An 11,986-nucleotide genomic window follows, 5' to 3' on the forward strand; every position below is an offset into this window, starting at 1 on the left:
CCAGAGGATATCCACGAAGAAGCAGAGCTGCCGAGGGAGAGGCGTCCACTCACTCTTTTTTTAGCGGCAGCGGCAACGCACGCGATCAAGAGAGGGGAGATGAGGAGAGAAAATAAAATATGCCTCTGTGTGCGTGTGTGCAGGCGTCCGACTGAGGAGCGCAATGCGGGGGCAAAGGGAGGCGGGGAGGGAGGGCAAAGTGAGGGCCTTCAACGCGGTCGGGTGACAGGTGTGTGTGTGTGTGGGGGTGGGTGGGTGGGCGCTTGGGACAGAGACAGAGAAAAATGTGCGATCCGATATACATCAAAGGAAAAAAACAGAGCCGATGGGAGGCGCAGGTGTGCCCTCTGCTCTGCGCACAGGCAGATAGACTCGTCTCTGTCCGTGCTGCCGGTGCGTGCCAAGAAGCCGGGAGGGGGTGGGAGGGGGGGAGGAGGAGGAGAACGCCGAGTTGGTCGGGTAGGCGAGGGCGCGGGGCGGGTGGGCATGCAGGTGATTCACATGCAGGAAAGGGACGCCCCTCCTAACGGCACGCACATGCCCACTGACACACGAAAGGGGGCGGTCGGGCGCAGTGAACGGACCCCAACAACAAAAATGCGTCGCCCACTGAAAGGGCCGAAATGTGAGCAAAAAACTGCAGAAATAATAATAATAAAAGTAAAAGAGAGAGAAAGAGAGAGAGGCGCTCACGCAAAGCGCACAGAAGGGACGGGTGGGGTGTGTGTGTGTGGAGGGGAGGGGGGAAGGGGGAGAGGGGGAGGGAGAGCGTGCGGGCTTCTAATAGGCACATAAAACTGAGCCGCACAGATGAGAAAGGACACCGATGACTTCTCGGGGATGGCGTGCAGATGGGCGTCTTTACATAAACGCACTGCAGACAAGAGCGAGAGAGAGAGACAGGGGGGAGGGAGGGAGTTGTGCTGAGGGGGTGGGGTGGGGGAGAGCAGAGGTGGCGGCTGCGACGGTGATCGAGAGCAGTGAATGTGGACGCGATGAAATGTGGTGGTGGTGGGGAGATGGGCGCTGCTGAAGAAGAGAAATTCGGCGCGTGTGCGCGTCGGTGCACCGCCTGTGCGTAGCGGTCTGCCCGCTTGGTGAATATGTGCCCAGTGGCTGCGCGTATGTGTATGTCGGCACTACATGAGGGAGGAGGCGGTTGTTCGATGACGCGAAGGAGGGCGAAGAACGGTAGAGAGGTGGGGACGACGCTGGGAGAGGTGGACGACGAAGCGAGGTCGTTTCTCCACGATCACCACACGCAATACGAATGTGCGACCGATGGAATGAGAGAGCGAAAAAAATTCCGAACTGCGAGAGAGGGTGCCGCCGCTCGAGAGAGCTACATCAGCGATGCGCCGCTGCGCGCTCCTGGTCATCGCGACCCCGCCCCCTCTTCCCACCCTCATTGGCGTTGCCTACATTTTCTTAGCCATAGAGCTGACACACACACACACACACACACGCACACAGACACAGACGCCGAGGAGTACGGTGGGCCATGAGGGTCCCTCTCCCCTCTCCCCTCTCCCTTCTCTCTCCAACCGGGCCTCTCAACGTCTATGCATGGGCAGGGAGGGCACGGGAAGGGGAAGGGGCGGAGGGGGGTCGGGTTGACAGATACTCATCAGCATCTTTCTCGCGTGTTTTCCCTTTTGCCCCTCTATAGTCGTTGCCGCACACACAGTCACACACACGCGCGTACTGCACCAGCACCCCGCATGCACCACATCATAGAAACTGCATGACCCAGAGGGAGGCATTCGCTGCCGATGCGCTTGTCTATGTCGAGGGGAAGGGGGTGGGGGGTGGGCGAGGGGGGGGACGGCTGACTATGGCGGCGGCTTCCGCAACGTTACATGACCGCCCTTGCTGAGGTGTAGAGACGTTTGGATGCCGTGCACAACGCGAGGGAGTGAAGCAGAGATATGTTCATGTATGGTGCACTTGGTGACAATTATGGAGGAAGAGATGCGCCAGATGGGACGGTCATTGCAGCCGTACAACCGATGCGCCCAGCCTAACGTTCAGCACCACTACACAAGTGATCCCGCATCGCACACGTTCGTCACCAGCAACTGCAGATGCACGCGCGTATGCACAGGAGTAAGAAAGGGGTGGGAAAGGGGGAGAGGAGACATGTCACACAATTGAAAACAGAAAGCAAAGTCAGCATGCGGCCGCGTGGCACAGAGAGAGAGAGGGGAGGGGGAGGGGATACGCTGCTGCCGCCGTTGCTGGCGACGAGGTCACACACACACACATACTTACGCGCACGAAAAAAAAAGGCTGATAGATGAGCAACGGGGGCATCATACGTGAGAGGGGCGCACGCGCACCGACTCAGGCAGACTGCGCTTACGACAACAACACACCACTTCCATGCAAAACTACCGGGAGGCGCTATAGACCAGTGGAAGAGGGGCGGAGGATGCCTTGGCGCTGCAAGAGAGCCTGCATCTCTACAGATGTCTGCCGCCTTCACCCCGCCCCTCTCCCTGTCTGCACAGCGGCACTTCCCCATCCACCGCGCACCGTCCCCATATTACCTTTCACGAGGACGGCGCGCTTTGGATGACGCGCAGCATCCCCACAGAGGCGCTCACAATGCCCGCCAATGCAGCGTACGGGTTGAGGATGGCCAACAGCGGGGCATCCGCCATAAAGGTCTCCAAGCTCCCTAGGCAGTACTTATAGGCGAGATACAGCTCGGCGACGCAGCGAGCCTCCAGGAGCACGGTCGACATCAGGTTCGGGTGCATGCGCAGCAGCCACACATAGTCAAAGAACTTACGCATGATCCGCGGCACGAAAAGAATGCCGGCTGAGGAATCGGCGGGCCGCTCACGAGCCACACTGCTCTTGCGACGCTGGCGCATCTCCTCTGCGGAGTGACCGTCGCCGACGGAGCCCTTCAGCGTGCTGTTACTGCGGCGCTTCTCCAGCAGCTCCCCGGGCAAGTTCTGAGGCGCCTCATCGCTGCGTTTGGGTGCCTCCCTCCGCGTGCCGAAACTGCGCTCGCGCTGCAGCAACTTCTCGCGCTCCGTCAGGCTCGCCGCGCCCAGTGACGTCCTTGCTGCGGAGCAGTGGCTCTCACCACGGCGACCGTTCTCGCTGGACAGCGCCGCATTGGCCGCCGCCTTGGGCATCGCGGTCAGCGTGCGTGACGGCAGCATCGACGCATCACCGCTTGCATCGGCCTCCTCTCCTTCTTGCTCGGACTCGGAGAGGATTTCTCGGTAAAGAAATCCGCAGCGGCTGCAGGCCGGCATCAGGCGCGCCGGATCTGCCGCCTCCACGTAGGCGATACTCGACACAAACGGCGCGCCGTAGTCGAGGTCCAGGGGTGGGAAAGAGAGGTCGATCTTGCGCCGCGCAATGAAGCCGTGCGTGCGCCAAACCTTATCTGCCAACTCGTCGTCCACGCCGCAGCCGCACCGGCAGTGAGCGTTCTGCCGCGCTGTGGCGTACTTGACCCAGCCTGGCTGCAGCAGCCGCACCGTATTAAGCAGCAGGTCGATGACCGATACGACAAGCCAGCAGCGGTTGATGACGCGGGTGATGGCGTGGCGGTTCGCCTCGATGAAGGTGAATGTGACGAAGCGCTCCGTGGAGATGAGGGTGGCGTCGCGCAGGAACCGCCGGCACGCCGCAGCTAAGTTTCGAATGCCGAGCAGCGCCATGAGCACCGAATTGAACTGCAATACACCTTTGCGCCACCGCCCCGGCAATGCCGCAGACGCCGGCTGCAACTCCTTGAGCCACTTCGTGAGTTCGCCGGCACGGCCGCCCCGGTGCTCGTGCACGCCGCTGGTTGTGCTGGAGGAGAGGATGCTCATGTCACTCTCTTTGCAGTCCCTTCCCGCCAGCAGCGGGCCCGTCTCAGCGAGGGCGAAGGAGGCTCTCATGGGCCCCGCCACAGGCAACTCAAAGGCTGACAGAGCAGTGCCCACCGGTGACGTAGAGGGGAACGCCAGTACTCTGCAGCCATCACGCAAGGAAGACGTGCGATGGCCGTTCTGCTCGTCGTTACGAATGGCTGGGCCGCTGCTGTGCTCCGGCGGCTCCTCGGGCCGCGTGTCGTCGGCCGGTGACAGCGGCGGTGGCGGCGGGCGCGTGTCGACGCTGTCGACTGTGGAGCTCGAGTCCGTGGCGCCCTCTGCTTTCGTCGTCACTTCGGATGGCGATGCAGCTACCGAGAACGGCCCGATCGGATCCGGCACCAACAGCGAATCGGTGGAGTGGTAAGGCAGCGTCGAGGTTGCGGCAAGCTCGTCCGAGTGACTCGGTGGCACGGTTGGCGCACAGGCCGCACGCCAGTTGTTCGGTACCGACAGTGGGCCATCCCCCGGCGTCAAGCCCTCACCACTCGCCAACTCCGGCACCAGCTGACTCGTAACGGACCCGTACGACGGCGAGCGTGGCACGGTCGTCAGCGGTGTGCCGTTCTGGGTAATGCTGCTCTCCGCGCCCACGTGAAGGCGATCGTCCGCATCGTCAACCGTGACGCTGCAGTCCCCTATGGGGGTGGGGTTGTGGGTGCGCGAGGGCCGCTTCAGCGGGTGCAGCAATGTTTTACGGCACTCTCTGTGGACCCTGTCTGCCGTTGCGGGGCTGGAGGCCATTCGTGGAGGCCCACCAGGGCCACTGGACTCGCGCTTACTTGCCGCGTTCGGTGTTGGGGCAGCGGTGGCAGTCTCCGGCGTCGTCGTTCCACCCCAGCCTTCCGCGGAGAGGTGACGAGACGGCATGCGCAGCGGTCTATCGTCGCTCTTCCCGGCCGCGCCGCCGTCCATGGGGGTGGGCTGCCGCTTGGCGTGTCCCCCCGAAGCGCCGGCCTGACAGTCCTCCTCCGTCGCGCATGGGGGCGCGGGCGGAGAGAGCTGCGACGTCCTCGATTGCTCGGCCTTGCCTCCCTCGGGGTCATGCGCATGTGTCTCATCCGCCGGCGACGTTCCCCTTTGCGATGGCGTCGACGGCTGCTCGCACCTGCGCTGCTGAATGCGCCAGTCCGTCGCAACCGAGTCCTCGAGCTCCCCGCTGCGGTGCTGCCCCGGCGTGCCTTGGGCGACCTGCACCCAGCGCAGCAGTCGCCTCGATAAGAACCGGCCCCACAACGGTGGCGCCCCCATCAACAGCAGCCCTCTCTCCAGACGTGACACGACAGGCAGCATTACGGCAGATATCGCACGGGCGATGCTGCTCTCGTGCTTCATCCACATTCGCTCGCACACCGTCTGTAGTGTGAAGAGGTTGAGGAGGCCACGCCCCATCTTGAACAGGCTGCGGCCATGGCGGATCGTGTTGTAGTTGCGGTAAAGCCGCTCTGCCATCGGGCCCGTGAGTAGCTGCACGTCGGGGGAGAAGAGCGACGGTGTCTTCAGGAAGCAGATCGCCAAATGCAGGGTGTACTGGATGAGCTTGAAGATCAAGTCGCGGCCATCAGAGGCGGTGAGAACGTAGAGCAGTGTGCTCGGGGGCAGGTCGTTTGGGATCAGCACACCAATGCGGTCCTTCTCGTAGTAGCCCTCGACGCGCACCTGCACCCGTTCCTCATTCGCGTCCTCCTCCGTAACGGACACGCCGAGTGCGCTGACGTAGTCCGCCCCGCGCGAGAAGGGGTCGCTGGGCGAGGAGACCGGGGAGTAGATGACGGCCACGTTCTTCGGCAGCGAGTGCTGGCCCGGAACCGCGAGATCCTGAACTGTGACGCTGTCTCGGCTGGTGTAGAAGGAAAAGGCTGGGGCTAACGCCTGCGAAGTGGGGGAGACGCTTGAGAGGAGGTCACCCATCGAGTCCAAGCTTGGGTGCCCCACGAGGGACACGATCGGGTCGCCCTGGTGACGGTACTGCAGGGCTGGCGACGCAGAGTAGGGACCGAAAAAATCTTGACTCTCCAACCGCGCAAGTGCCACGACGCCACCGCCAGCGCCGCCAACGCTGCCGTTGCGGCTGTCATGGTGATGCCCGTCGGGGCACACTAAGCGTTGCGATGGAAACCGACGCGCACGGAGGCTGCCGGCGTGTGGGCTGCGCGGTGTGTGACTCATCGAGGCCGGCCCAGAGACGTTCGCCTGGGACGGCGGCGACGAGGACCGGTGTCCGATCCGCTGATCTGTGCCGCTGCGGTCCATTTTTGTTGTCGATGTTCCCCGGGTGTAGTGAGGTGGGCGTGCATGCGTACGTGTAGAGTGGAAAGCGCACGATGGAGGCGGAGGGAAAGGGGTGGGGGTTAGCGGGGGCTTAAGGCTCAGTGAGGCGGGGCCAACGAAGCCCCAGTGCCACCACGACGAGCACCGTTGAAGCACCACTACTGCGGTTCGCTGCCGCTACACACTCACACAGACACACAGGGAGGCAGGGAGAGATGACTCCGGTGCGTAGAACGGCAGAACTTCACCCACCGACGCACACATACACGCACACAGGCCCCATTCACAGCCGGCCTCGTCACGTGAAGCACGATAGGCGAAGCAAGATGCGGAGGGGAAGGCGGTGGCAGAGAAGGGTGACCCGTGAGTCTGCTCTCGGGAGTGAAGTGGGGAAGAGAATCAATGGGAAGGAGGAGGGGGCGAGGAGTGTGTGCGCGCGTGTGTGGAAATATTACCGCGCGCGTTTGACACCTTCGATCACCGCCAAGACGGCGTGAGGGCGTACGATGAAGAGAGGTGTGCGTGCGTATGCCGTTGAGGCCTCGGCGCACTCTTATAAAAAAGCGTCACAGAAAGAGAGAGGGTGATGGGTGCGGAGGCGAGTGCGAGGGGAAAGGCAACAGAACGTAGGAGGGAAGGAGGTAGAGGGACGAGCAGACGCTCGCCCACACACGCACGCGCGACGATGCGGCCCTCCGTCCATGTCTCTGTACAGACGAGAAGCCACATGCCGAATGCCGGCAAGAGGCTCTGTGGAGTGGGTGGGAGGGGGAGGGGGCGGGATGAAGAGACGATGTGCTTTCGTGATTCGAGCACGCCGCAGTTCAACGCACCTTCGTTGTGATTAGCACACATACCACACACTTACAATGGACGGCAGAGAAAAGGGAGGGGACGGGAGGTCAGGCAGTCCCTCCACCCCCCCGAGCCACTTGCGGTGGCGACGGGGCCGAGCACCCGCGCCAAAGGGAGGCTGGAGCGACACATCGCTGCAGCGACAGGTCGCAGCGCCAACGCTTGCACCACCATACACGAGGGGCAACGCGAAAGCGCGACTCGAGCGTGTCTCACCCGGCGCTCACTCTTCCCACAGGCGTGCGTGCGTATGAGCGGGTGCGGGAGGGGGAGAAGAGGGGAGCCGGAGAGGCCGCATGGGCTGGTGACATGGCGGAGGGCGGGTAGGGCGGCGCTCGACTCACGTTGCGTGGCGGAGACGCTGGCCACGGTAAGACGCGCGCACACCACACACACACACAAGGGACTAAACGAGCGCCCGGAAGAGAAGCGTCGCTGGTGGGGGATGGAGAGGGGTAAAGAGCACAGGCTGAGGCGAGACGGAGACAGAGCGATGCACCTCCTCGGCTACTTCGTCCTCTCCTCCTCCTTGTGGAGCTCAACGCACGCAACGAGGGGTAGCGAGCTGCGCAGAGAGCTGCAGACGTGGCGAGCTGCCTACGAGTGAAGTGCGACAAGTGATCGGTGCGAGCCTCGCTGCCGGGCAGTCACACAGCGGCTGCATTCGGCACGGCAGATAAAATATTAGCGACGACAGCAAAAAAAACGACAGCCGACAACGGTGCCGTGAAAAGTTGGCCTAACCGCAGTCATGGAAGGGCACAAGCGGAACAGAGGCCGGCGGGGCCACCAGACGGCGGTTGCTATGCTCGCCGTGTAAGAGCGCGTGAAGCAAGACAGAGAGAAAAAGCTGCCACAGCAGCATCGGCACTTCTCCTCCAGCGACCACCTCCATTGTCCCCCCTCCCTGGCATGCACATGCTTCATTGCGTCTGACACCTTAGACGGCCGATGCCGCGTACTCGACAGCGTTAGCGGCCTCGCTACGGCGGCGCTGGGCCGTACTGCTCGGCTCGTACGATGGGAACTTTTCCTCACGCACACGGTCATCCTTAAGACTAGTGCAGTACAGCCAGCCGAGGCCAAAGCGCTCGCTGTCGTGCGTCTCGACGGCCATGTTTACGGCTACAAGCAGTAGCAGGGGGCCGAGGAACTCAAGGTAGGCGCTGCCGACGTGCTTCACGTATGACTTCGTGAAGCCCCACAGACGGTGGGCGGTGCTCTCCTCACCGTCCTTAGCGGAGCCCCCCTTGATGAACAGCATCTGTGCGCTGATGGAGCACGTGTGGACGCGGGCTCGAGAAGGCGCGTGAAACAAAAAAGACCAGGGGGGAACAAGACGAATGTGCCGGCGCTCAGCGGTGTCTGTTAGGGCGTCTGCTGCCAACAATCGTCCCCCGACTGCTGAGGTGATGTAAGGTCAAAGGAGGAGCACTTGCCGTGTTATCGGACCGGATCGCGAGGAGGAAGTGGATGGGTAACGCTCGATTCAGCTGACTCGGGGGCTGCGCTCAGACGACTTGAATGGCTTCAGCGTGCACACTCGCGTCGTGTGTTGTGGCAATGTTTCCCTGTTCGGTAAGGCGTAGAGGAGGAGGAGGAGGGGCGGAGATGGGGACAACGCGAAGATCAACAGCGGCACAGGAAGGGAGGACGAGGGGGTGGGGCCCACTCCAAGTGCCCTTCACTGGTGGAGCGCGGCATTAGATGCATGCAAAATGGAAGGTGAAACGCACACTAAAGGAGCTCTGCATGTCACGCCAGCAGTGAGAGCAGCGCGTCAGGGAGCAGATGGAGAGAAGGCGGGAGGTGCCTCATCGACTTGGAGGTTCTGGCCGACGCCGAAAGGAAAACAGCGCGTACACACACACACACACCACACCCAAACACAAACAGCCGTCCTTAATCGGCGTCGCTGTAGTTCGCCCGTACAATGCGGTGGATCTGTGAAGGCAGCAACTCGCTGTCGTTCGTCACGAATAGTGTGATGAGCTCTGGCGGCACGTACTCAGTAACGGGGGCGTGGATGGTCAAGCCGCGGCCGCTGTCGGAGACGGCGACGCCAAACGGCGAGGGCCACACGTCCTCGGGGGAGCCGTAGGTCGACCACGGCATCTCCTGCGCCCCCGATCGGGCAATGCGCACCAGCCGCGTGCACAGCTGGTCGCTTGGGTAGTACGGCGACATCTTCAGCGTCGTGGTGGCCACCAACACGGGAACAGCAAAATGGCGAGCAGCGGCGCAGAGGACGTGGGTGCCGATCGCTGTCAGCATGCCGCCGTTCGCCAAAACGTTCTCGGCGCCGACCAGCACCTTCGTGCACATGCTCATGACCACGAAGGCGGAGCTGTCCGGCAGCAGCTGCGCAGAGATGCCATGACTGGTCAGCGCTTCCGCAAACTCATGTGTGGCCACCGCCGACAGCGGCGCACACTCGAGAATAAATACTTTGAAGTGGTGACCCGCCCGAGCGGCCTCCAGCAGATAACGGCGAATGGTGTGGCTGCATCCAAGGGTGATGATGGTGTCCGACGAGTGCAGCTGCCGCGAGGAGCGGCGGCACAACTCCTCCGTCATTCCCTCCAGCTCCCGCTTGAACTCGTCGATCGCGTCCAGCGCATCTTGATAGAAGCTTTCCACGCGCACCGGGAACTCGATCTCACCACCGCCCTTCTCCAGAACCTGCTCACGGCGGCTCGGCGCGCGTCTCAGCAGCTGCCTACCCGGTATCTCCGTCGCCACTATCGAGCCTGTGTGCTGCAGTAGCGACCCACTAAAGTCACTCCCTCCAGCCGCGCTGTGCTGTTGCAGCTGACGCAGGTGACCGCTGCTCGCATTCTCCGCGGCGGTGGAGTTGCCGGCGAATCGGACAGAGCGTTGACGGCGAGGGCGGCGTTGGGATGGGAAGGCGCCCGTCTTCAGCGCCGGCCTCATACCCTTCTCTGGCACGGAGGGGCTGGGCGGCACTGCAGCGTCCTCCACGCCGCTCTTGTTGCTCGCGATCGAGCTGGTGTCAGCAGAGGTTTCAGTGGCGATGTCATCGTCGTCCGAGGAGAGATTGTTTAGTATTGCCTTCGCTTCATCTTCGAGCTCGGCGTCGGTCGCCTTGTTGTTGGCGGCAGACTCTCGCACAATAGACAGGACGCGGCGGGTCACGTTCATGAGAAAAAGCGTCGCGAACTGTGCGCGCAGCAGCGCGTCGCCAGTGCGGGCAACAAGGATGAGGAGGCGTCTGACCTGCATGCTCGCCACTTCGGCCGCCGGGTAACCAGCCTTCAGGAGCTGTACCGTTGTGCTGCGTGGTCCTTTCTCAGCATTCTGGAAGAGACGCACGATGGTCGACATCATATCCGCCATCTCCACTGCGGCTGCCGTAGAAAGGCTCTCCTCGCCGCTGCGCGCGGCAGCCAGCTTGCCGCGCTTCAAGTTCGTGATGAAGGCTTCTGCGAGGCTGCTGACCTCGCGTACCAGCTTCTCGGGCTCCTCTGGGACATTGCTCAGCATTTTCCGCTTGCCCGTGTGCCGGGAGGGGAGAGGGTAGACAGACGGCGAGGGAGCCGCTGAGGGAATGAAGAGGAGCTTCGGCCGTGGCTAAGACTGCAATTTTTTTCCGCAGGTGTTAAGAGGATAACGTGTGTGTGTGTGTGTGTGACATCGCCGCGGTACAAAGCGAGACAGAGAGAGAGAGAGCGAGAGCGAGCGAGAGATGGCTGTTGTTGGAGATCCTACGACACCGGGAGTCACCATTGCAGGCAGTCGGATTGGCGGCAAGCCGAGCGTGTTGCCGCTGCCCTCCCTCAGCTCCTTCCGTACCATGACAGTCTACGCGCACACAGATATGCGCGCTTCTTCGCCTTGCAGTCTGCTGCCTCTGGAGGTTTGTGGAGGGGGGTCCATCGCGCAGGCATACATGACGGCAGAGGACACACGAAATAACACAGGAAAAGTGGTGAGAGGTGCACGAGAGGTGAGCGAGTGTGAGGGAGAGACGTGCAGGTGTCCCGTAGCGGCTCCACGCTATCACTCAATTCAACGCCGCTGCCCCCTTCCCCCTCCGCCTCCCTGTCCCTCTTCGCCGCCCTCCTGCGGCTTCACCACACCGAACGAGAAAAAAAAGGCTCCTCGCCTCCGCGCCCCCTTTTGCGCCGGAGCGTCAAAGCAATTCTATGAGGAGCGAAGGGGAGGCGAACGTGAGGGGGACAGAGAGTACAGCCGCGGCAAAGAAGAGGCCAACCCCCCCCCCCCCACACAGTGAGGGGAGAGGGAGGGAGCAGGGGGGGAACAGGCGAGACGCACCGCATACACATATCTTCGTCTCTCGCGCTCTCCCCTTTTCGCGATTACCGCGCATCTTTCGCCGTCTCGAACTTCTGGCGAGCGCGAATCAACTCCGACATGCGCTTCACCTCTTCACGCCGCAGCGGATCCTCTTGGTCGTCCTCGATTGCCCTCGTGCGCGCCTGCAGGTTAGCTTGGCGCGCTCCTGCTACTCCCGCTGTGGCCGTGTGGCGTAGCTGCTTCCGCAACAAGCGACGGCGGCCGCGTCCCGCTGCGGCTCCGTGATTTGAGCTCCCGTTGTCACCACCTGCTCCGTCGCCGCCACCACACGCACTACTGCCCACGTTGCTGGCATCGACACTACTACTGTGTAGCTCCGACGTGCTTGTCGACGATTCGTCGAAGTCGAGCACACGGCCGCCGGGTGGGGGCAGCGCGGCCACGGCGACAAGGGGCACGTCGTCTTCGTCCTCCTCGCCCTCGATGAAGCCGGCACCAGCCGCAGCAGAGGATCGCCTACGCCGCTGATTCGGAAGGGCCGACAGAGCGCCGCCAGGCGCGTTACCGTGACGGTACAGCAGTGCGCGGGCAGCGGCGGAGGAAATGCCAGCGACGTCGGCCGCCGTTCGACCACGGCGGCCACCAGGTCCTCGGCCACCGACACCGCCATTAGCCCCCTCGTGTGCCAGGGAGACGCGGCG

The 11,986-nt window shown here is 62.6% G+C and overlaps 4 protein-coding genes across 4 annotated transcripts in view; all 4 read right to left on the reverse strand.

The window, feature by feature from the left end:
- Positions 1 to 2,552: 2,552 nt before the first annotated feature.
- LSCM1_07092 (uncharacterized protein) lies at positions 2,553 to 6,134 on the reverse strand (the record flags this gene model as incomplete). Its single annotated transcript, XM_067324480.1, has 1 exon — positions 2,553 to 6,134. The coding sequence occupies one exon, from the start codon at positions 6,132 to 6,134 to the stop codon at positions 2,553 to 2,555; it is 3,582 nt and encodes a 1,193-aa protein (XP_067180684.1).
- Positions 6,135 to 7,947: 1,813 nt separating this feature from the next.
- LSCM1_07093 (uncharacterized protein) lies at positions 7,948 to 8,271 on the reverse strand (the record flags this gene model as incomplete). The annotated part of the gene is made up of 1 exon (XM_067324481.1): positions 7,948 to 8,271. One exon carries the CDS (start codon positions 8,269 to 8,271, stop codon positions 7,948 to 7,950), a length of 324 nt encoding a protein of 107 aa, XP_067180685.1.
- Positions 8,272 to 8,909: 638 nt separating this feature from the next.
- LSCM1_07094 (uncharacterized protein) lies at positions 8,910 to 10,511 on the reverse strand (the record flags this gene model as incomplete). The annotated part of the gene is made up of 1 exon (XM_067324482.1): positions 8,910 to 10,511. One exon carries the CDS (start codon positions 10,509 to 10,511, stop codon positions 8,910 to 8,912), a length of 1,602 nt encoding a protein of 533 aa, XP_067180686.1.
- An 836-nt stretch (positions 10,512 to 11,347) lies between these two features.
- Positions 11,348 to 11,986, reverse strand: part of LSCM1_07095 (uncharacterized protein) — a gene marked incomplete at both ends in the record, with an annotated part of 2,559 nt that continues 1,920 nt past the window's right edge. The window contains one exon of the mRNA XM_067324483.1: positions 11,348 to 11,986. This exon is cut by the window's right edge and continues 1,920 nt beyond it. Within this exon, the coding sequence (XP_067180687.1) occupies positions 11,348 to 11,986 (639 nt within the window).

Source organism: Leishmania martiniquensis, chromosome 10, assembly GCF_017916325.1.
Source record: "Leishmania martiniquensis isolate LSCM1 chromosome 10, whole genome shotgun sequence".
In the NCBI taxonomy this organism is placed as follows: Eukaryota; Euglenozoa; class Kinetoplastea; order Trypanosomatida; family Trypanosomatidae; genus Leishmania; species Leishmania martiniquensis.